The sequence below is a fragment of the Lissotriton helveticus genome, chromosome 7 (assembly GCF_964261635.1).
Source record: "Lissotriton helveticus chromosome 7, aLisHel1.1, whole genome shotgun sequence".
In the NCBI taxonomy this organism is placed as follows: Eukaryota; Metazoa; Chordata; class Amphibia; order Caudata; family Salamandridae; genus Lissotriton; species Lissotriton helveticus.
Window position 1 is genome coordinate 856,031,059 of NC_136068.1, and position 25,944 is coordinate 856,057,002.

General features: G+C 41.7%; 1 protein-coding gene across 7 annotated transcripts in view; it reads left to right on the top strand.

Annotated features, from left to right (window-relative positions):
• The window catches only part of LCP2 (lymphocyte cytosolic protein 2), a 665,418-nt gene that overhangs the window by 621,833 nt on the left and 17,641 nt on the right, over nucleotides 1-25,944 (top strand). For all 7 annotated transcript variants that reach the window (XM_078653368.1, XM_078653363.1, XM_078653365.1 and 4 more), the window contains 3 exons: nucleotides 834-871; nucleotides 14,686-14,771; nucleotides 18,461-18,538. In XM_078653368.1, the coding sequence (XP_078509494.1) occupies nucleotides 834-871; nucleotides 14,686-14,771; nucleotides 18,461-18,538 (202 nt within the window). The remainder of the gene's footprint in view (nucleotides 1-833; nucleotides 872-14,685; nucleotides 14,772-18,460; nucleotides 18,539-25,944) is intronic.

A 25,944-nucleotide genomic window follows, 5' to 3' on the forward strand; every position in this document is an offset into this window, starting at 1 on the left:
TTGTTTGTTCTCTCTAAAGGAAGAGGATATGTAGTAATCTAATTTATCTTAATACATCCTCTCAGACAGCTGCTCAGCAAGAATGAATGAGTTATATGTAGAATGTTAGAATGCCTGATGACTGCATGTTTAGAATGTGTGAGAGTGCTTGCTTGTGTGAGAGAATGACAGTTAGAGAGAGTGGGCTGAGCAGCAGCCAAGCAGCTCCTGGTGGGATTCCCTTTTCCAACTAAGTTACCTTCTTAAGACCTTCTATGGAGCAACTATGGATTACTAATAAACCTCTACATGATAACACCACTTGGCTACCCATTATCATCAATCAAGATTCAACTACAACACAATCTTACCTTTGTATCCCCAGTATCCCCTATGTTCCCTACACCCCTGCCCCTCGCCATCTCTTTGTACAGTTCTGTATATGTCTGCACCGTGGACTTTGCTTGTACACTGCTGTATATTTTGTAAAGCTCTCTGATACCCTCACGGGTCAAGTTTGCGCTGTATAAAACACTAAAATAAGTAAATAAAATAAATAATGAGTTTGCAAATGGCCCTCTCCTTTTAAACGCCATGAGTTAGTTATTTCCCTTTATTCATAATATTCTAATGTAAATGGCTGTTAAAGTATTTAGGGCCTTATTTATGAAGGCCTTGCGCCGCCGATGCGTCACTTTTTCACATTTTAAAAGTGGCGCACCGGCGGCGCAAGGTCTTCATAAATAAGGCCCTTAGACTGGAGAACCATAAGTCAGAATTTTTCCTAGCAAATTAGATATTCTCTTACATCTTCCTGTATTCTATTAACATGTTCTTTCAATATTTCCTAACAGTTTTCATGGTGGGTCCCTTCCACCGCAAAGTCAACAAGGTATGTATTTATATTTGTATTGTTTAACCATTAGGAGCCCGGTGCATAGTTACTTGGTAAAGTAAAATCCTCTCACATTTGGGTTACCTGCAAAATCCAATGGAGGAAAATCCACCATTTGATTTCCCTCCAGAGTAAGTACTTGTTCAAGAAATTGAAAGATTTACCATTACCTCTTATTTCTAAATTTAGCCTAACATAAAAGATGGTATTATATACTTGCATAGTGTTATTTCTCTAGAGTAGACTTCAAATATATTATTATTTGAAATACTGCTTAGAATAAACAAATCCTGGAAAATCTGTTATTCTGCAATTCTTCAAATATGCAACAGGTAATGTCCAATATGGCCCAATACTAAAATTGATGGTGCATGTGTCCTGGTTTATTTTTTCATCAACCTATCCATTGGTTGGCAGAAAACAGACATCACTCATGGTTGTCTACAATTTACTGTAAACTAAATTATGACAGTTTATATTGTTGCTATGGAAAACCATGCCAGTTTGTAGGTTGATCAGTTTCAACAGTGAATGATAATTAAAGTGGTGAAGATAGCATGCATTGTTCTCCCAGCTGTACTACATCTACTTGCATGTTCAAATCTCAAGGCCAGGATTATGTGCACCTTACAGCTTTTGGGTGAAAACAACATTTTGAGTAAATGTTGAAAAGCCTATAGAGGGAACTCATTGCCAAGCATTCCATCCTGACAAAGATAGCGCCAAACATGAAGGACAATGGCAACGAAACGGATGTAGATTAGGCTAACAAACAAGCATACCATGAAAGGAAGGAATATTGCCAATGCCATAACAAAGTACTATATCAAACAATTATATAAAAATTATATTATTTTTCAAGAATTGTTTATTACAGAACACAGGTAAAAGGTCTCCTATATATATATGCACTAACCACTAACAGAACCTATTATCATTATTTTGGTAGGCTGTGCACGGCGGTGGGTGTATTAATGTACAGTACTTATATAATACTTTACATTATAAAGCCATAGAAATTCGTTGAAAAAAAACCAAAGGTTACAGGGACGTTATAGTTACGTTCATGTTTTACCCACACAAAACATAGAAATTCAGCCGTTATCATTATACTTATCTGATAAAACTATAACTCTTGCTGTTAAATAACTAGTTATAATTTCTTCAGATAAGTATAACTATAAGTCTAACTAAAATTGCCTGATTTCTATTGTTTTGTGTGTGTAAACGTGAACCTAATTTCACAGTTAAATGTAGTTTTTTTCAGTGAATATATATATATATATATATATATATATATATATTATATATATATATATATATATATATATATATATATATATATATATCGTCCATCAATTAGTCCTTTGCAGTGTGCTCTCTTCCACGGGGGGTGCTGGTGTTGATGGTGGACCAACCCTCGTATATGAATTTCAAGGCAAAACTTCCATAGGACTTCACCGCACACCAGGAGATTTGTGATTCAATCTTTGAACATTTTATTTGCATATATATATATATATATATATATATATATATATATATATATATATATATATATATTCAACACACAAGGTCGCCCTCAAGAGAGGAAGCCACAAGCAGGTAAATATTTCAGTTTCTTTATGGAGCCAACCTGCCAGCAAACAGCAACGAGGACTGCCTGAAGAACTGATGTTAATGTCCTCGTTGCTGTTTGCTGGCAGGTTGGCTCCATAAAGAAACTGAAATATTTACCTGCTTGTGGCTTCCTTTCTTGAGGGCGACCTTGTGTGTTGAATGTTGAGCGGCTTGCCTAGCCGCGAAAGGAAGCTCGCCGCGCCAAGCGGACCCGGCTGGCGTCATGAGATGTCAGCATACACGGGAAGCAGTTTCAGCAGAGCACACCATAAAGCAGGGCAAAGTGCTTTACGAGACTTGGCATCGCCCCACTTGGGTTTTAATTGACTGTTCTTTCTCTGCCTGTGATAACGGACTCACTGAAGGTTAAAACATTCGCGGCACTACAGGAACCAGAATGCCTTTTGGCCACGCCCACTGGGGCAGGACCCTGAATGAATATATAACATGCTGCGAATGCCGTCAAGAGTGATGCAGAGGAAATTAGCCATTGACAAAGGGAACGGAGATTCTCGAAACGCGTCTGGCTGCCTGAAGAACTGATGTTAATGTCCTCGTTGCTGTTTGCTGGCAGGTTGGCTCCATAAAGAAACTGAAATATTTACCTGCTTGTGGCTTCCTTTCTTGAGGGCGACCTTGTGTGTTGAATGTTGAGCGGCTTGCCTAGCCGCGAAAGGAAGCTCGCCGCGCCAAGCGGACCCGGCTGGCGTCATGAGATGTCAGCATACACGGGAAGCAGTTTCAGCAGAGCACACCATAAAGCAGGGCAAAGTGCTTTACGAGACTTGGCATCGCCCCACTTGGGTTTTAATTGACTGTTCTTTCTCTGCCTGTGATAACGGACTCACTGAAGGTTAAAACATTCGCGGCACTACAGGAACCAGAATGCCTTTTGGCCACGCCCACTGGGGCAGGACCCTGAATGAATATATAACATGCTGCGAATGCCGTCAAGAGTGATGCAGAGGAAATTAGCCATTGACAAAGGGAACGGAGATTCTCGTAACACGTCTGGCTGCCTGAAGAACTGATGTTAATGTCCTCATTGCTGTTTGCTGGCAGGTTGGCTCCATAAAGAAACTGAAATATTTACCTGCTTGTGGCTTCCTTTCTTGAGGGCGACCTTGTGTGTTGAATGTTGAGCGGCTTGCCTAGCTGCGAAAGGAAGCTCGCCGCGCCAAGCGGACCTGGCTGGCGTCATGAGATGTCAGCATACACGGGAAGCAGTTTCAGCAGAGCACACCATAAAGCAGGGCAAAGTGCTTTACGAGACTTGGCATCGCCCCACTTGGGTTTTAATTGACTGTTCTTTCTCTGCCTGTGATAACGGACTCACTGAAGGTTTAAACATTCGCGGCACTACAGGAACCAGAATGCCTTTTGGCCACGCCCACTGGGGCAGGACCCTGAATGAATATATAACATGCTGCGAATGCCGTCAAGAGTGATGCAGAGGAAATTAGCCATTGACAAAGGGAACGGAGATTCTCGAAACGCGTCTGGCTGCCTGAAGAACTGATGTTAATGTCCTCGTTGCTGTTTGCTGGCAGGTTGGCTCCATAAAGAAACTGAAATATTTACCTGCTTGTGGCTTCCTTTCTTGAGGGGGACCTTGTGTGTTGAATGTTGAGCGGCTTGCCTAGCCGCGAAAGGAAGCTCGCCGCGCCAAGCGGACCCGGCTGGCGTCATGAGATGTCAGCATACACGGGAAGCAGTTTCAGCAGAGCACACCATAAAGCAGGGCAAAGTGCTTTACGAGACTTGGCATCGCCCCACTTGGGTTTTAATTGACTGTTCTTTCTCTGCCTGTGATAAGGGACTCACTGAAGGTTAAAACATTCGCGGCACTACAGGAACCAGAATGCCTTTTGGCCACGCCCACTGGGGCAGGACCCTGAATGAATATATAACATGCTGCGAATGCCGTCAAGAGTGATGCAGAGGAAATTAGCCATTGACAAAGGGAACGGAGATTCTCGAAACGCGTCTGGCTGCCTGAAGAACTGATGTTAATGTCCTCGTTGCTGTTTGCTGGCAGGTTGGCTCCATAAAGAAACTGAAATATTTACCTGCTTGTGGCTTCCTTTCTTGAGGGCGACCTTGTGTGTTGAATGTTGAGCGGCTTGCCTAGCCGCGAAAGGAAGCTCGCCGCGCCAAGCGGACCCGGCTGGCGTCATGAGATGTCAGCATACACGGGAAGCAGTTTCAGCAGAGCACACCATAAAGCAGGGCAAAGTGCTTTACGAGACTTGGCATCGCCCCACTTGGGTTTTAATTGACTGTTCTTTCTCTGCCTGTGATAACGGACTCACTGAAGGTTAAAACATTCGCGGCACTACAGGAACCAGAATGCCTTTTGGCCACGCCCACTGGGGCAGGACCCTGAATGAATATATAACATGCTGCGAATGCCGTCAAGAGTGATGCAGAGGAAATTAGCCATTGACAAAGGGAACGGAGATTCTCGAAACGCGTCTGGCTGCCTGAAGAACTGATGTTAATGTCCGCGTTGCTGTTTGCTGGCAGGTTGGCTCCATAAAGAAACTGAAATATTTACCTGCTTGTGGCTTCCTTTCTTGAGGGCGACCTTGTGTGTTGAATGTTGAGCGGCTTGCTTAGCCGCGAAAGGAAGCTCGCCGCGCCAAGCGGACCCGGCTGGCGCCATGAGATGTCAGCATACACGGGAAGCAGTTTCAGCAGAGCACACCATAAAGCAGGGCAAAGTGCTTTACGAGACTTGGCATCGCCCCACTTGGGTTTTAATTGACTGTTCTTTCTCTGCCTGTGATAACGGACTCACTGAAGGTTAAAACATTCGCGGCACTACAGGAACCAGAATGCCTTTTGGCCGCGCCCACTGGGGCAGGACCCTGAATGAATATATAACATGCTGCGAATGCCGTCAAGAGTGATGCAGAGGAAATTAGCCATTGACAAAGGGAACGGAGATTCTCGAAACGCGTCTGGCTGCCTGAAGAACTGATGTTAATGTCCTCGTTGCTGTTTGCTGGCAGGTTGGCTCCATAAAGAAACTGAAATATTTACCTGCTTGTGGCTTCCTTTCTTGAGGGCGACCTTGTGTGTTGAATATATTATATATATATATATATATATATATATTTATTGAAACTCTTTCTAAGTGCTCCTCGAACCGGTGGGAATTTGTTTGACAGATATATATATATATATATATATATATATATATATATATATATATATATATATATATATATATATATATATATATATATATACATACATATATATCAAAGCTTAGTGGGGAATGGCCAACAGTCGGGCAGCACTCGGGCATAGACAAACTTTACCCCAATTGCTTTTTTCATGTAAAAACAGTAGCGCATGTCCATACATTTAAACAGCAAACTGCAACCCTGACTCATTTCGAGAGTTCTCTTTATCAAAGGGAGAATGCAGTTAAAAGCACACTTGCGGCCACACATTCCTTTTATCCAACATATCGCGAGTCCTTATTGGACGACTCTGTACACGTTGTGTTATGGGAGGTGTAGTCCGATTTCAGTTCCTCAAATGGTGGTGCTCTGGATTCACTGAAATTCAAGGCTCCGCATGAGCCCCAGACAGCATGACGTTATTAATCCACATCTCTGCCCCACACTCGGAGCCCTGCTTAATTAGGAGCTCCGTGGCCCCCATTTGCTGAAGTGGTCCAAGCCCTGCAGCAGGACAGCCGCACATAAATCAAAGCTCAGTGGGGAATGTCCAACAGGCGGGCAGCACTCAGACACAGACAAGCTTGTCCCAAATTGCTTTATTCAGGTAAAAACAGTTGCACAGGTCCGTCAATTTAAACAGCAAACTGCAACCCTGACGCGTTTCGAGAGTTCTCTTTATCAAAGGGAGAATGCAGTTAAAAGCACCCTTGCAGCCACACCTTCCTTTTATCCAGCATATTGTGAGTCCTTATTGGACTATTCTGTATGAGCATTCACATTGTGTTATGGGAGGTGTAGTCCGATTTCAGTTTCTCAAATGGTGGTGCTCTGGATTCACTGAAATTCAAGGCTCCGCATGAGTCCCGGACAGTGTGACATTATTAATCCACATCTGTGCCCCACACTCGGAGCCCTGCTTAATTAGGAGATCCGTGGCCCCCATTTGCTGAAGTGGTGCAAGCCCTGCCGCAGGACGGCCGCACATAAATCAAATATTAGTGGGGAATGTCCAACAGGCGGGCAGCACTCAGGCACAGATGAGCTTGTCCCCAATTGCTTAATTCAGGTAAAAACAGTCGTGCAGGTCCGTCAACTTAAACAGCAAATTGCAACCCTGATGCGTTTCGAGAGTTCAGTTAAAAGCACACTTTCGGCCACACCTTCCTTTTATCCAGCATATCGCGCGTCCTTATTGGATGACTCTGTATGAGCAATCACATTGTGTTATGGGAGTATAGTCCGATTTCAGTTCCTCAAATGGTGGTGCTCTGGATAGATGGTAATGACCTAAAGAGTCTGACAACTCTGGTTGAAAGGCTAGATCGCTATCTACGTATCACACTAGACCAAATGGTCACTAGACTAACTCTTATTGAAGCATCTATAATTAACTATACCAACCAGGGAAATAGCGTGAAACCTATATCTATTGACCCTAGAAAGGAGAATAGGGGTTATAACGCCCAAAGCCGGCACCCAAGCACATTAACAGCAAACCCTCACACTACTTATAACAACGATGTTGTAACGCCCAGTTCAATTATCCCTCTAGAAAGTGCTAAACCTTTGGCGAAAGATTGTCAACAACAGAATGTGACAGTTAAATTAATGAACAGGGTAGAGAACGGGGTAGAGAACGGGGACAGGAATAGTATTAACATGAGGAAAGTTGCAAACCCCAGGCCTAATTATGCATCTCGATCACAATATGCCCATTCACAAGCAGGGGCTTTTCCCCCAGATCAAAACCACAACAGATTTGAAACAGACCAACATCTCGACTTACCACCCGAGGCAACCCCATATATAATCATTCTGGCCAACGTACCAAAATTGGGGCCACTAGAAAGGGAAACTTGGGAAACATTAAGAAATAAAACACCGCACTGGTTAGGCAGGAGGATAGGGTCAACACAACAACTCTTCACTGAGTTTAAGAGGGCGAGAAGGGTCCAGTGGGTTGGTAACCGTGGAGAAACGTTGCCAGGGGATTGTTCCGTATTAACGTTTAGAAATCCCTCACTTGTGGAAAAAATCTTATGGATGGAAGGTAATAACCCAATATCAGTAGAAGGGATCAACGTACTACCCCTCGGTTTCTTTTACCCACCCTCTCACAGGGTTGGGAAAAATGGGGCAGAAGTGCACAGTTAATGTTACAATCTCCCGACTTTCAACAGGTTTAGTATGCTTTCAGGCTTAGAAGAGATAGATTGACTGGCTCAGTTATATTCTATACACCTTGGTACCCAGGCGAAATCTATCACGTCAGGACAACTCTGCCCTGACTCCATCGTTAATCTTAGCCCACAGGCTCTAAATTTATAAATTAGTCATCAATCTGATCCCCAAATTATCCACGATGAAAGTGACCCAGTCAGTACTGGCCTAGCATCACATATAATTATGGAGACAGAATTTGGAACATTAGGGGACGTGACGAATGCTGAACCTCAACCGGGGCTGATCACATATGATACCGCAAGGGCAGGAACTTCTAATGAACTTACTCTTAATATTGTATTTTGGAACATAGCAGGCTTATCACCAGGTTCATGTGGTTATCACAAGTCGACAAGAACTTAGATTTAAGTAGGTCAGCCTGCAAAGATTGCAAGATGGCTGAATGTTCTGGCAGCCAGCACGATTTGGAAAAAGTAGGTTGTATCAATGCATAAAGCGGTTTTATACGCTGGGCATATTCCGGAATGTATGTTATTCAGAAATTCAAAAAGCACAGTAAGAATTGTAGCTTTTTCAGCATTGTGGGAACGCGCAAAAGTGCGTATTTCTCTATGAAGTGAGGAGCCAAGCCTCTACCTTCATTGTTGAGCTCGTAGCCCAGGAACAACACTGTGTATTCTGCAATATGCGAAATCACAAAGTTCAATTTATAGCCAAAGAACGCAAAACGGCAAATAATGCGGTCAACACGGCAAAGATGCTGCCATAACTCGTCGTCCGTGAGATAAATGTCATCCACATATGAACATGCATCTGCATCGAGCCTCTCAAGAAGAGAGACTATCCGGGTGGCAAAAACGCCTGGACTCTTCTTGTAGCCCATCGCCAATCGAAGGAATTGGCGTTGTTTGCCGCCACATGTACAACCCGTCCACTGACTACTAAGGGGAGACAAGTTATGGGCAAAGAAGCCATTGGAAATGTCAAGCGTGGTTTTGAACCTTTTACATACAAGACTATCCACAAGAGCAGAGCTGTGAGTATTCTACACTGCACACGTACAACAATGCGAGTCCATACTTCCAAAAGTCTCTTTTTTGTTTAACACCATCCCTCTTTTTTTTTAACCCTCTATGATAGCCAATCTCCAAAGTGATATAAGTTCCTTTATTTGAAATGACCACACTCCTAGAATAGCCTGGAAAAAACTTAGGCGCCGCAGAGAAAAGGGTGGTTTGGCGGCTCCTGATCTACAGCTATTTGCGTGGGCTTTTCAATTCTCCCATGCCAGGATGTTACTAAAATCGCCCATAAACTCTGGATGTGGGTATATGTTTGCAGCATTGCTTAAGGGGGAAAAATAGCTGAGCATGCGTTTTTGTTTAAATTCGGTGACCCCAAATAAAAAAAAAAAGTAAAACTGAAGGTGTTGAGGGATATAGCTAAAACATGGGTGAAACTTAGGTGTTCAATAAAAATCGACTATTTCACAAGTAGGTCACCACTGTGGAACTCACCTGGGACCCCGAGTTGGCTTTTAGATAGTCTCGCAATACCACTGAGAGAGGCAGGTATGGAGGTTTGGGGAGGCCTTTTTGTGGAGGGGTGCCTGCTTCCGTGGGAGGCTTTACTCTCTAAAATAGGGGCGGGACTTTCTAGGTTTAAATACCTCCAAATTAAAAGCTGGGCGCACTCACAGATTTCTGCTAAGGGTAGATTTTCGATAGGGGGCGAAAGTAATATAGTGTCCCTCTTACTGGATAAACCATCTACCAGGAAGGAGGTTTCACTCTGGTATAATCTACTATTGGAAGAGGTTGAGGGTGAGTTTCATCTCCCAGAGCTGTTATGGGCACCGCATTTTACTAATCACAATGTGAAGAACCTGTGGTTTGAGTCCTTTCAGATCCTGTGGAACATAGTGAAACCCTCTTGGTTGCGCAGGAACCATCTTTTCACCCTTCATAGGGCTTACTATTTGCCATAGAGACTTTCAAAATTCTCAAATAATCCATCAGTGGCGTGCCCTAAATGTGGTTTGTTGGCTGCCTCAGACCTGCATATGTTCCTCGAGTGCCCACTGTTAGTGCCTTTTTGGAATGCGGTATGTTTAACACTCACGACCGCTTTGGGCTCTCAAGTTTCGATATGTCCTGCTCTTATAATTTTTGGGGTTGCACCAGAGTTCCAGGGTCCGGCTAAAAATCTACTTTTTTATAGTATCTTGCTTGTCAGACGAGAAATTTGCAGAAAATGGAAAGACCCGTTACCCCCTACTTTGTTGGACTGGCGCACTGCAGTGCTACAAATTTGTAAAGTGGATTTATTAAGATCTGGTAACCCGGTCAAGAAAAACTTCTGGTTCTTATTAAATTGGTTATAATTGTGTACTTGACTAAGGGGTTTCCCCCCTCCCCCAAGGTCCAATGATTAAGCTGCTTGGTACTTTTTTACATGCTTGGTATACCCAATAGGGCGCCATCGGTATAAGAATGGGTATTTGACTGCAGCAAACTACCCTCCTGGCTGTTCCAGTGCGGTGCTCTTGGATTATGGAGACTGTACTGGGGGGTGATTTATTTTGTATTGTTCATTCCCCCTACCAGGTTATCTGTGTCAGTATGTCCCTCTCCATGCACTGTTACTTGGTCACCAAGGGCGAAAATGAGGACAAACCCCCCCCCCCCAAAAAAACCAATGCAAGTTTAAGTGGCGGTAATCCAATACCAAACGGTACAAACCATCTGGCTTGGTCACAGTAAAAAGTGGGTTATTCATCGGAGACACGGACGTTTCAATTACACCTTGATATTCCAATTAGTCAAGGATTTTGGCAACAGAGGCTTTCGCCTCACGCCGTATGGGGTATTGGGGTTGTGACTGTGGCATGGATCGCAAAGGGATCTCATGTCGAGGGGAAAATTTGTCCTATCCACAGTAAGTACAGTACAATGCCGGCGCAAGCGCCTTAGCCCAATCTTCTGCAAATTGCAGTGCCTGCTCCTTTGGCACAGTATGTGCGAAAGCGAGGAGGATCACCTCCTCCCCTTGTGGAGCAGCCAAGACAAAAGGTGGGGGCCAGTCGACCTCCGCCAACAAAATATCATACGTAGTAGTTAGATTTTCCACAAAAAAAACCTCTTGTGGTACTTTCTATGTCACCTTCAATTACAAAAACAATTTAATAAAGTCTATCAGGGGAAGCCACCCTAGTGTCAGCTGGTTCCACTACAACGAAGGTGTCAGTCGCTGTCACCTTCAGTAGCGATCGCAGCGCCTCTCAAATGATGGTAATCTCCGCCGCGCTGTCCAGCAGGGTCAGAGCCATGTCAGATTCCGAAGCTGCGTTCTCACTATCTGTGGCATATCTCGCTGTTACAGTAGCAACTTTTTTCTTTTGAAACTGGGGTCCTTGACGCGGTGACTCATCTTGCTTGCCTTTTCTGTCAGCCTTGCAAGGCTGTTCACGGCTCTGTGGGCACCTTGACCTCTGCCGCTGCCTCCTCCACCAGTGGCTGTTACCGATGTTTCCTGCAAAGAGCAAGGAGAACGTTGTTCAGGAACCTGAAACCTATCAGGCGACTTAATAGTACTGTGGTCGCGCAAATCATATTTACGCTCAACAGGGTCAGGTGTAGGCGAAGCAGGACGGAAACCCTGTTTCTGCTGCTGCTGCTTCCCCTGTCTTTTGTTCTTACTCCAATTATGTTTCTGAACCTTCTAGCAGTCATCTTTATCAGACGACCCTTGCTGAGTTTGCTGTTGTTTTCTTTTTTCACAAAAGGCTTAACACCTAAACTATTACGGCCCACGGTTTTATATGCCTCCGTAATAATTTTTCGCAACTGACAAAGTTTATCGGCGTCTGGGACCTTGCAAAGAGCGTTAGCGATTTGGAAACTTACAGCATCCCCCTTGACATTAGCATCAGTGTTTGATTATATATGTTAGTAGGTGCATGAGTGTATGAGTAGATCTGTGAGAGTGTGCATGATTCTCTTAATGGGCTTGTGAGTGGTTGTGTGAGTGGCTTGGTGGGTCTCTGAGTGAGTGTGTGAGCATCTTAGTGGTATGTGAGTGGGTGTGTGAGTGGGTGTGTTATTGGATGTTTTAGTGGGTGCATGAACGTCTGAGTGAGTCTGCGAGTTAGTGTGTGAGTGTCTGAGAGGATCTGTGACTGGGTTGATGAGCATCTGAGTGAGTGTGTGAGTATGCAAGTGGTCTGTGAGTGGGTGCATAAGTATCTGAGTGGGTCTGTGAGGGGGTGCATGAGTAGGCCTGTGAGTGTGTGTGTGTGTCTGTGTGAGTAAACAAGAGGGTCTGCGAGTAAGTACATGAGTGTCTGAGTGGATGTGTATGTCTTAGGGTCTCTGTGAGTGGATGTATGAGTGTCTGAGTAGGTTTGTGAGTGGGTGGGTTAGTGACTGAGTAGATCTGTCAATAGATTCATGAGTGTCTTATTAGGTCTGTGAGTGGGTCCATGAGTGTCTTGGTGAATCTGTGAGTGAGTGTGTGGGTGTGGAAGTGGGTTTGTGGGTGTCTGTGTGTGTGTATGAGTAGCTGTGAGAGTGTGTGAGTGGGTGTGTGAGTTGTTGTATGGGTGTGTGAGTGGTTCTATGAGTGGGTGTGTCAGTGTTTGAATAGATATGTGAGTAGGTGCATGAGTGTCTGAGTAGATCTGTGAGTGGGTGCATTATTCTATTTATGGGTTTGTGAGTGGTTGTGTGAGTGGCTTGGTGGGTCTGTGAATGGGTGTGTGAGTGTCTTAGTGGTGTGTGAGTGGTTGTGTGAGTGGGTACATGAATGTCTGAGTGGGTCTGTGAGTTAGTTTGTGAGTGTGTCTGAGGGTCAGTGACTGGGTTGATGAACATCTGAGTGAGTGTGTGAGTATGTAAGTGGTCTGTGAATGGGTGCATAAGTATCCGAGTGAGTCTGTGGGTGGGTGCATGAGTGGGTCTGTGAGTGTGTGTGTCTGTGTGAGTAGACAAGTGGGTCTACGAGTAAGTACACGAGTGTCTGAGTGGATGTGTATGTCTTAGTGTCTCTGTGAATGGATGTGTGAGTGTCTGAGTAGGTTTGTGAGTGGGTGGATTGGTGTCTGAGTAGATCTGTCAGTAGATGCATGGGTGTCTTAATAGGTCTGTGAGTGGGTCCATGAGTGTCTTAGTGAATCTGGGAATGGGTGTGTGAGTGTCTGTGTGGGTCTGGAAGTGGGGTTGTGGGTATCTGTGTGGGTGTATGAGTAGCTGTGAGAGTGTGTGAGTGGATGTGTACATGAGTGTGTGAGTAGTTCTATGAGTGGGTGTTTCAGTGTTTGAATAGATATGTGAATAGGTGCATGAGTGTCTGAGTAGATCTGTGAGTGGGTGCATAATTTTCTTCCTGGGTTTGTGAGTGGTTGTGTGAGTGCATTGGTGGGTCTGTGAGTGGGTATGTGAGTGTCTTAGTGATATGTGAGTGGGTGTGTGAGTGGGTGTGTTATTGGATGTGTGAGTGGGTGCATGAATGTCTGAGTGGGCCTGTGAGTTAGTGTGTGAGTGTCTTAGAAGAACTGTGACTGGGTTGATGAGCATCTGAGTGAGTGTGTGTATGCAAGTGGTCTGTGAGTGGGTGCATGAGTGGGTCTGTGACTGGGTCTGTGAGTGTCTGTGTGAGTAGACAAGTGGGTCTGCGAGTAAGTACATGAGTGTCTGAGTGAATGTGTGTGTTTTAGTGGGTCTGTGAGTGGCTGTGCAAGTGTATTAGTTTATGTGTAAGGGTCTTAGTGGGTCCGTGAATGGGTTTATGAGTGTCTTAGTGGGTCTACAAATGGGTGCATGAGTGTCTGAGAGGGTCTGTGAGTAGGTGCATGAGTGGGTCTATGACTGAGTCTGTGAGTGTCTGTGTGAGTAGACAAGAGTAAGTACATGAGTGTCTGCGTGGATTTATGTGTCTTAGTGGCTCTGTGCGTGGCTATGACAGTGTTTCAGTGGGTCTGTGAGTGGATGTAGGAGTGGTTCTATGAGTGGGTGTATGAGTGTCTGTGTGAGAAGACAAGTGGGTCTGCGAGTAAGTACACGAGTGTCTGAGTGGATGTGTGTGTGTTAGTGTCTGTGAGTGTTTGTGTGAGTGTCTTAATCTGTGTGTTAGTGTCTTAGTGGGTCTATGAGTGGGTTTGTGAGTGTCTTAGTGGGTCTATAAATGGGTGCATGAGTGTCTGATAGGGTCTGTGAGTGGGTACATGAGTGGGTCTATGACTGAATTTGTGAGTGTCTGTGTGGATCTGTGAGTGGCTGTGAGAGTGTCTGTGTGGATTTGTGAGTAGGTGTGTGCAAGTCTTAGTGGGTCTGTAAATGGGTGTTTCTGTATGGATCTGTGAGTGGGTGTTTGAGAATGGGTATTTGAGTGGGTGTGTGAGTAGATGTGTAGGTCTGTGAGTGGGTTTGTGAGCATCTGCATGGGACTGTGAATGTGTGTATCCCTGTTTTGAATTCAATTAGAAATATTTGAAAACCAAACTATATTGTTACTTATAAGACATATATAACAGAAATTATTGAGGTTTATTCTTTTCCCATTCAAAAAATGTTATACCCTATAACTGTGTCAACCCCATTCCCATTGAATGGTGAAATCATTGGGGCCTTTCTATTGATTTGTCCTTTTTGAAAATTTATATTTCTGCTTTTGTTTAACACGTCATGAACCTTTTTAGGTTGGTACAATCCTAGTTCAATGTAATAAATTAATATTGTTATATTTACATGTTTTCATAGTTCCAAAAGTAAATCCTGTTGTCTATTTTAATTTGTATCCATTTCTTGAATTATACAGGTGATATTAGCAGATCTTATTCTCAACCGGAGGGCATGAAAATAATGAGCAAGTATGGGATGCCAGACACTGGAAAACAAATAGAGGTATTCATCATTTTAAAAACGTGAATTTAGATTCATTGTCCTGCAAACAATTCACACAATGATTAAGTCCGCTGGTATAAAGAAACCTGCAGCCTGAATTCCTGAGGTGGAGTAAATCCAAGTAGTTTATGCTATCGAACCATAATAGGACTGCCAATCATATTGTAGCTCAAAGACTTTCTGGCATGAAGGGCAAAGCCAAGAAGGATTAAGGATAGGATAGCATCTTTAACTATGGAAATTTCTCTTCCTAAATAGTAGGTGCTATTCTTCGAGGACAGTGCTCTGATTCAGTTATTTAGGCTATTATAGCCTTGCAGACTCCAAAAATCTCATTGAAGGGGAAGCGGCAATTTCTGTTACAGGGAAATTCTGATTCTGTGTGTAATATTTGGAGTGAACATTTGGTTGTTGTAGACGTCAGTTTCATTGAGAGGAAGTGTTTTTATTTAGAAATAATTCTTCCATCTGAAATTCATCTGAGATATTTCTGTGGGCTTAGAGTGCCAGAACCTAAATCACACAGAACTTTATTCACATAATTTTCCTGCTATTTAAGGTGTGCTTGGCATGGGTAATTTTTTTTTTGTTTAATTTTGAGCAGGGGTCCCATATCTAGTGACATTGCTGGATATTATGAATTAAAAGTAGGGGTGAGTGTAATTCATGTAATTCAATGTAGCGTAATCACTCAGCGTTACCCAGAAATTCCATGAAAGTATGCAGATTTACGCTAGAAGAGTAATTCTGTGTTTAACACTATTTCATAGCACAAAAATGTCCATTCACGTCCAAAATGGACACAAGGGAGCAATCTGCTCTGTGAAATAGTCCTAAAAGCAACAGAACACAAATAGTGAGTGCTCCTGGAGTACGATTTTCTCCCAACTGTTCAAAATGGATGCGTGGGTGCATTTTGCTCTTTGAAACAGCGCTCATGCAGTAGAACACGAACAGCAAGTGTGAGAGGCCACTCCATTGTGTTCTCGCAGTAGGATTGTTTTCCCCAAAATTACTCTTAATTGCGCAGGGAAGAGTAATCGCATAATTATCAGTAATTCTGCATCAAAGAGTAATGTGGAATTAACAAAATCATTCAAAATTCCACACAGGCCTAATCAAAAGGCCCAGCACGACCCCTATTCAATTGTTCAAAACACGAAGCTGGATAAACCAATTTCCTGTTGCATCTCTGGAGGAAATACTTGGGATTTGCAGAACCAAACATTTGAATTGTCTTCCTGGGAAGGATGCGCTCCAGCATAGAAACTAACACCCCTCAATAACTGATCACTTGGACTAATAAATCTACTGTGGATAGCCAGTTTGATTGCTAGGAACTTTGGCTCCTGGAGGCAGTGGCTTAGAGAGAGTTTGCACACAGAAAATCTTAATGATCTGTGTTTGAGTTTCAGATAAGTGCTGGAATCCCAAAGTGGGCTAGAATGAGCTCTCAGTGTTTAATTGTGTTACTATGATGGAGATGGGAAAGGTCCTTGATGTTCTATGTTTGGACAAATTTAAAAGAAAAAGAGTGGTCTTGCTCTCAAGGATATGACTTTGGTCAGGGAGGAATTAACAAGTGAGAACTTCATGATAGGAATAAAATTCTCACAGGCATTAATGACCTCACATTTTGGCAAAAATGGATGTATGTCACGGTAGGGCTAGATAGGAATTGATTTCTTGGTATTCTGTACACTGACGCTAGTTTGCTCTATAAAAATGGGTGACTGAATCATGTCTGCCTTAGTAAAAGAGAAGAGGATGATTTCTTCTCTCTGGTGAAGAACAGTAGGAGGTGCAGCCTTAGTTCTGAGTGCACCGCTCTTAGATTAAAGCTGGCTGTCATGTCTAGAGAAAATTGCCTCCAGTGTTCACTTTAAAGACCAGTGGTCAGCTATTGTGCCAGCACTCAATTGTGGAGACCTTTAGCCTAAATCCTATGTATGCTGCCGTTGTGTGGTTTAGAGTAAAGAGTAGCCTCCTTCCTTGAACGTTGAGTTCTGATGTAGACCTGACAATGTTGAAGATTAGGAGGGACCTTGGATGCGTTGCATAGTATTTGTTAAACTTCCAGATGCTGTGTCCATTTTTAATGAGCTTGTTAAAACTAGACCTGAGGATCTAGAAGCAGCTGTATGTTACTGCTACTTAAATACTCTTGGATGCTACAAACTTTATTTTTGTGAGAACTGTCTGAAGACTGCGGAGGTTTAGCAGTAGCTGTTAGGAATAGATAGGGTCTTTGTGGACAGCAAAACCTGCACAGCAAGCGCTGCAGTGACCATAGTTCAATTGTGTGGAATCCTACTCAGACAGGTCTCTCTGGTGATGCAATACTTTGTATGCCTACTGACACATATCTAGGGCCTAAAGAAGGTACTGAACTCAAAACAAACCTTAATGAGCAAACCAATTGAAAGAAAGTACCAAGGGCATGCACCGACTTTGTATACTGCATCAGTCATCAAAAAGAATCTTTTCCGAGCGGGAACGTGTCTTTTCAGAATTTTCTTCTTACTCAAAGCTCCTGATGAGCTTTTCCACTGCAATAAAAATCATTACAGACCCAGTTTCCAAAGTCATATTCATTGACTGATTTTGCTGTCTCTGAAAAGTTGAGTCCAAGGTAAGATTTCTGCCAAAAGACTAGTTCTTAATGCTATGTAATGGTGTGCACATGTGTGTCGGCCTCACCTGAAAACTAGGGCAAGTTGATATTCCCCTGAAGGAGCATAGTTATTTTAGGGGAATTATTTCAAACGCCATTGAGGCCAGCTATATAATTATTTATTTCCACTGTTTCCTTTTGGAATACCTGAGCTGATATTCTTTATATTGTTACCCTCACTTTTTCATGAACAATTGATCTTTTAAGATAATACATTTAACATTTTCTTTTTATTAAATCTTGATTTGGACCTCTTTGTTATGAATTGTTTCACAATGGTCTGTTGCGTGGCGTGCTGTCACCATGCAAGCTCATTTGATTCCTATATAGTCCAGCTTTAGGGCCAATGACATGGTAAGGCTTTGAAAAAAGCATCTAAAATGTTTTGCTCGACCAGCTAGTGTCTGCTCTCCAACTACCTATAAAAATGCTAAAGAATGCCAGTCTGCCGCAGGGACAGGGTAGTAAAGTCAAGTGTACAGGAACATTTCATATAAACATCTGCATGTTTTTGTTGCAGAATTTGCACGTTTGAGCTACATCACAGTAAGCTGATATAAATGTTACAATTTTTGAGAGTTTGTCTGCGAAAGGAAATAGTTTTTATATGGGCAAAATAACATTTCTCAAGGAAAGTTTTTAAAATGTTACAAATATATCCCCATGCAAATGTGGCAAAGTTTTGCAAACTTCACGCAACTTTATTTGCAGGAAAATATTTTGCAAGGTACCGTAACTTTAGTCACTCAATATATATTCTAAAATGTGCTTTAAAGCAGATTATTTATTCCTAATTTCTAAAATGCTTCTTATACACATCTATTCTTCTCTTTACCAGAAAGCCTAGGAAATTATGGGCTTGTTCGCCATGAAAGACAGTTTTCAGTTCATTGAGTTCTCTAAAACCATGGCAGTGTTTGTGAAGTCAATAGTCTGAAACCAGAAAGCAAGCAAATATGTATAGAATAGATTCAATCCAAGGATAAATACCCAAATCATACATTTCCACTTTCAGAGCTCCTTGGATGAAGAATGGTATGTTGGAAACATCAGTAGACAAGATGCAGAAGAAGCCCTGAGAACAATAGACCAGGTATATTATTTAAGAACCAATGATTATAATTTCTGTGTTTCCTTATTATTGTTAGCGTTTTAAAACATGTTCTTAAAATTGATGTCTTATTAGAAACATGACCAACCTAAAATTGCAGAACTGTGCCATGTTTACTGTATCCCACCAATGTGCTTGCCTAACCCCAGCCTCATGTGTTTGTTTTGCAATATACAGTATCCATTTTAGGACATGCTCCTTCATTCCTCATGTCTCACTGCTCACCCTTTAATTCCCACTTCTCATCCCACAGTTCGAATCACCCCACTTCGTATTCCTTCTTCGTCATCCTTCATTGAACATCCTCATCCATTATCTCTCAGCTCAAGCCCACAAATTGATGATACATCTATACTTGGGAAAATGACTTCAGTTTAAAGTGCAGAACTATTGCAATACTACAGGTCAGAAGATCAAATTTCTGCAAGGTGCAACCCCTAAAAGACCTTCTAGCACCTTCTTTGACCCTCTTGGAAGAAGGGTCATAAAATTTTAGCTCTCTCTTTCTCTCTAAATAAACCTCTGCATTGTAAATATTTTCACTTGTTATTCTCATGGACAGATAAAGATTTTGGATGGGGCATTCATTGTAATCATCCCATTGTCTTGAAATTGAAAGCCCTTTTAACCTCTATGGAGATTCCAATACGTTGCAATCCCAGGCCAATATGAAGCCCAACATACCTGATTTGATTTTCATTGTTCTGTGATGCATCAGTAGCTTTTTGCTTCTTCGGTACTGTCCATAATAATGACTTTACAACTTAGTCACTCCATTCTGATTCTATATTTTACCCACTGAGGCATGGTCCTCCAATGGACTTTGCTCATTTCAGTGAGGGGTGAGAACTTGGGTGTCGAACTGTTGGTCACCCAATGAAGACCAATAATTGGTAGCCAACTCATAAGTTAGAGAATACATTTGAATACTATAGTTCTCTCTATTGTGCATTGGAAATCAGAGATTTATAAACACAGTTTCTGTAGAAAGAACATTAAGACACAATTAATAGAGACTTATACAGGTTCAGATAATTTGGTTATTGAATTAAAGATCCAAAATCAATGCATATAAGTAACATTTTAAGCAGCTCAGTTATGAGTCTTACAGCATGTAGTATAAAACCACACATTTGGTCAAAATAAATCTATTTCTTCCAACTACAGAGGTAGGAGGATGGTTCAAGTTAAAGTCTCTTAGCATGGGCAAATGGATCAAGTTAGAGTCCACTAATGAAAAGCCCATGGGAATGGGCAAAGGGAAATGGAGCTATAATCAGGATAGTCCGTTCAGTTTCTCAAAAGACAGCTCAAAATCGTCCGTCAGGCAAGTTCACCAGCAAAGGGAAAAAAGCAAGAGACGTGGATAAGATAGTTTGGCAGGCAGTCTGCAATGGAGAATGGAGAAAAATTTAGACCAAACGCGGACCTGGAGGATGTGGAGAAAGAAAGAGATGATTGCCTCCTCCTCCTTGGAAAGTCACTTATACTCCAAAGCATCCATTTGTGACATTAGTTGTCACCATACCGTGGTCTGATTGTGATGTGAACATTCTTCAACACAGGTACAAAATTGATACTCAAACATATTTTCCCATGTTGCTTATGAGAAACAACTGTTCATTGCATCCTCACAAGTTAGTTGAAAAAGAGCCTGTTTGCCTTTGTTGGTATTTATGTATTAAGTCAAAAGTTAATGTTCCTTTGGTTTCAATCATAAAGAAAGACAAAGAAAAAGTATCTTGTCCTTTAGGAATGTGGAGTGAACATTTGAAAAGAATATTATTGTGACAATGTAGCAAAATTACATCACACCAGGCTATGAACTAATGCAGCTTAAGGGAAAAAGGCAAGTCTATACAATTTAAAGTCAGAATTCTTATTTAGTAAAATACTCTCACAATTAAGTTCAAACATAATGAAATAAATCAAGCATGTCATATAAAGACACAATTGTAATGTTTGTCAGTGATTATTGCATTGAAATGTTCAATTGTAGATGTGGCTTACAACCACAATTTTTAAAGTACATACGTGCAAAGTATTCTTAAAAATCAATATAAAATTGTGTTTTTAAGAATGTTAGGATTTTTTTTGTTTAAGATGCTTTATTGAGATGATAAAACAACGTAAAACATCAGTATAAATTTGAGAAAAAGCAGGAAATTAATAACTTATGTCGTAAATAAAAGGCAATAGTAAGTTAGTTAAAGGTAACCATAATAAGTCTCTTTTAATCAGCAAAGGAGTGGAAGTGGCGTGTGCTCTGTCCAGTCTGTGTTGATGACAAAGCAAGTACCACCATGCTTGAAAGGAGACTTTTGAATTGTCCTTCCAGTTAGAGGTAATAATCTGAAAAGTGATAGCTAAAAATAAATTGATAAAATTACCAGAATCCCTGTAGTTATCGAATGCAGGTGTGAGGTTGCCAAGAAAGATGTATTCAATGTGAAAAGGAATGTCTGACAGAAGAATATCATTTAATTTGGACCAAGTGCTAGACCATAGGTTTGGTATAAAGTGACAATGAAAGAACATATGAAAAAGGTCTCCCTTAACATGGGGGCATGACCAGCATTTAGGGGAATTCAGCAGTTTAAATCTATGAAGGTCACTGGGAGTGAGAAATAACCTATTATAGAAATAATATAAGGTCTGTGTTGTGGTAGCCGAGCGAGAGGTAGTGTGAAGCCTGGACCAAAGGATATCCCAAGTATCTATGGGAATTTCAAAACCCAACTATGTTTCCCAAAGAAGTTCCAAAGGGGATTTAATTCTAATTGGAGGGGAGTGAGATATACATTTGTAAATGATGGTTGCTGTAAATTGAGTTGAAAAGTCAATAGGGGTTGAAGAGGGGAGTGAGTGGTCAGGAATAGAATTGGGACTGGGGTACATAGGGAAAAAATAAGAGGTGAGGGCATCCTTACGAAGTTCATAGTGAGAAGAATGGTAAGGAGAGATATCATAAAGAGATTGGAGTTCGGAAAAAGGTAAGAAAGTGTCATCTTTCATCAAGGGTTGGGAGTAATAATGCCTTTATCAATCCACTCCTTCCAGAATAAGGCGCGATTATTAATCTTAAAATTTTTGTTATACCAAAGAGGGATAGCAAAAGAGCGAATGGTAGAAGAAAAATGCGCAGAAAGCGAGGAAAAGATTTAAGCCTTAGAATGAGCAAGAGTGGGGAAGGACAGACGTTTTGGAGGTGAGGTGACCTGCATGGCAGTGAGAAGAGAAAAAGGAATGCATTGGGCCTGCTCCAGAGCGCTCCACGCCGTACTTGATGCAACGTTGGAATCGGACAGAAAGGTCCAAATTTGTTTCAAAGAGAAAGCAGAATTGTATCGTCTATGATTAGGAAATTTGACACCTCCTAAATTTTTAGGGAGTTGAAGACGGGCTAGAGATATTCTAGGTTTACTATTATTCCAGAGAAATTTGGTAAGCAAACTATTAAAAGTGCAAAAAAAAGTGTTAGGAAGCGAAATAGGAAGCATAGAGAGGTAAAAGTTAATAATCGGGAGGAGCATCATTTTTATCGTAGCTAATCTGCCCCACCAAGAAAGGAAAAGAGGAGACCAACTCTCGGTAAGGGCCGTGATTTTATTAAGAATTTCGGTATGGTTAAGTTCAATAGGGTCCTTGATAATATTACTATATAAAATGCCAAGGCATTTAATATAAGAAGGAGTTGAGTCAGTAAACATAGACGAGAGACAGAATTTATTTAGGGGTAAGATTTCTGATTTATCTACATTCAGTTTATAACCCGAAACACGAGAATATGATGACAATAAGGAAAAAAGGCCGGGAGGGAAACGATTGGGTTAGAAATGAAAAGGAGGATGTCATCCGCATAAGCAGTGAATTTTATGTCAACATTGAGGAAGTGAAACCCAGTATAATCCTTGGGACATCTAATAGTCTCTAGGAAAGTTTCAAGAGGTAGAATAAAAAGAAGGGGGAAAGGGGGCAGCCCTGTCTGGTACCTCTGAGAAGCAGGAAGTAACAAGATTGGCAACCGTTTAGCCAAACCGATGTAGTGGGAGCAGAATGTAAGAGCTTTATGAAATTATTAAGAGTGGGGCTAAATCCATGCCATATTAAGGATCCAAATATGAAATCCCAGCTAACCCTATCAAATGCTTTTTCAGCACCTAAAGTGATAGCTGCAATGGGGAATTTAGATTTCGAAGCTAAATGAATGATGTTAAGGAGAGTGCGTGAATTATCCGTAATGGAACGTCCTTTCACAAAACCAGATTGGTATATGTTAACTAGATTAGGAACGACTTTGTTAATGCAGAGAGCGAGAAGTTTGGCATCAATTTTGCAATCAGTATTTATTAAGGAGATTAAGATATAATTCTTGCATAGAGACGGATCTTTATCCTTTTTGGGTATTAAACACAACATTGATTGCGTGAAGGTGCCCTTTGCATCGCCAGAGAGCAAAAAGGAGTTTAACAGTGACAAGAGATGGGGGATCATGAATGCTTTGAAGTGAAGAAAAAAATGAACCGAAAAGCCGTGTGGCCCCGAAGTTTTATCCTTGGGTAACAGAGCTAATGGCTCCGTAAGTTCGATATCAGAGATGGGAGCATCAAGGGAGGTAAAATCAGGAATGTTATCAGAGGACTGAGGGATGCTTTGAAACAAGGAATCAATGAGATCGGAAGATGGGCAAGTCTCGGGCGTATAGAGAGAGGAATAATATTTTGAAAAGCAATCGAGTATTACAGAATCTGAAAAATGTAGAGTTCCTGAGTCATCCTTGATAGCTGCAATTTTAGATTTTTGTTTCTTAATCTTGAGATAATTTACTAGTGATCTCCCTGCTTTATTGTGACCGCCATACATTTTAGCATTACATTTGAGAAGAGCATTACTGGCCAAATCCCAAGAGAGCTTATTATATTGGAATTTAGCTTGAATGAGGAGAGGTAAATTATCACGACAATTGGTAGTAAAAAATGAATGTTCCAGGGCTTTTATTTGTTTGAGGAGCGATGTTGAATGTGAAAGAGCCTTCTTCTTTTTACGGGAAACAAAGTCAATGATAAAACCCCTGGCAGAGGCTTTGAAAGCATCACAATTCAGAAAAGGGGGTGGTGATGGACAGAGCATCTGAGTTAAACAGAACACTCATACCCAGTCAAAAGATCAGGGCTTGATCCATCACCGTTTTTTAGCTCACTGCACCATCCCAGTTCAGAACCTGGCTACATGCAAATTAGTCTGTCCCTGGCCCAGTGCATCATGGGAACAGGGCAGACCAAACTACCAAGCCAATTCTTTACTGGAAAGGAAACATGCTTCCGGGGACCGGTTTCTGGCAGTGAGCTAAAAACCGGTGATGGATCAAGCCCTGATCTTTTGACTGGGTATCAGTGTTCTGTTTAACTCAGATGCTCTGTCCATCACCACCCCCTTTTCTGAATTGAAAGCATCACAGACAACGTGAAATTGAGAAACAGAAGTAATGTTCTGTTGAAGGAACTCCTGGGCAAATGAAAGAAATTGATCAGAAAATTGCGTATCTAGAAGGAGTGAGTTGTTAAAGCGCCATCTCTTGGAAGCAGGGGAAGGAGAGGGATAATCCATATAAAGAATTACAGGGGCATGATCAGATATAAGTATAGAACCAATCTCAACTTTAATCATAAATTGGAGTGCAGGTTGTGTAAGGACGATATAGTCAATCCGTGAGTGTGACTTGTGAACGGGAGAAAAGAAAGAGAATTCAAGAGTATCAGGATGGGAGGTGCGCCATGTATCTATTAAACCCCTTTTAGTAATAGTTTTGAAAAAACCTTTCTGCATCCTATTCGGAATATATCTGGTCTGAGATTTCCTATCAAGGAAAGGGTCCATAAGTTGGATACAGTCCCCGCCCAAGATTCAGTGTTCGGCCGTATGTGAAGAAAGGAAAGTGGAAAGATCACTCCAAAAAGATACATCTACGCCATTAGGACCATATACATTAGACAAAGATAACTGGTGATTATTAACAGTAACATCAAAATATAATCATCTACCATCAGCATCTATAAACTTATTCTGTAATAAAACATTTAAGGATTTGTGAAACAAAATGACCACACCATTCTTATTATTGACAGCAGGTGAGGAGAAGATTTCACCAACCCAATGCCTACGTAACATAGAGCTTAAGGTGAGACTCCTGCAACATTGCAATTTGACAATTAAGTCTGGCAAGGTGCGATAACACTCTTTGTCGTTTAATAGGATTACGCAATCCCTTAACATTCCACGTTATGATACGTAATCCTTTCATGGATAGGAGAAGTAGAAAGTTAGAGAGTTACAAGAAAAATTAGAAGGAGGGATAGATAGCATAAAGAGGTGTTTAGAGTAAATGAAAAGAAGCAAGAAAAGGAAGAGATAGAGAAGTTTTACAATAAAAGATATAATATGTAGGGAGTAAAAAGTATGAAATTCGTGAAGTGAACAAGACAAAAAGTAATAGCGGAAAACATGGTGAAAGGAGAGGAAAAGAAAGAGAGAGAGAAATCTGAGGGATGAAAAAACCAGAGAGGACCCACAGAAGAAAGAGAAGAAAGGGGGCAAAGATAGAAGAGCAAGAACAAAGAGGCAAAAAAGGCTAAACATTCGATGAGCATAAGAGTATTCAGTAAAAAAAGAGAGGAGAAAAGAGAAATGGAAAAGAACGGAGGCAAAACATAAAGGAGGTGGAGGAAAGGACTCCACCGAAATAGTTATCAAAAAGAAGATGGCCAGAAGTCTGAGAACATTGAGAATAGGGCGAGACATAAGAAAAACCATTGAAGAAGGAAGGGGGCGGCTGGAAGCAAGAGTACCTCACAGAAGAGGAACAACGAGCAAAGAGAGGTTATAAAATGGGACAAGAAGGAAAGGCTTACCAGATACTGGGAAAAACAGGGCCGCTGGGAAGACGATTTACACAGGGTAGAAATGAGGGCAACAAATGGATGGGAAATCTCAATTACTGTGAGGAAGATGAACCTGGAAGACACAAAAGAGGGCAACAAAAACTATGTTAAGTAAATAGGAGGAACCTAGCAAACAAAGAGCACAACAAACGCTAAAAACAATAAGCCATCATCAGGGCTTGCTTAGTTCCATTGATTCTCCTTTGTGAGAGTGGATAAACTTTCGAAGTTCAGCAGGATCCTCAAAACAAAATGTTCTGTCTTTGTAAGTAACTTTAAAGAAGCAGGGATGGATTAATCCATAACGAGCATTCATGTAGCGCAATGCAGGACGCAGATCAAGGAATTTCTTTCGACGAGTGGCGGTCGACTTAGAGACATTTTGAGTGAAGAAGATTCTGTGGCCTGACCAGAAGAGTTGCTTATGCTGTTTTGCAGCATTCAGGATTG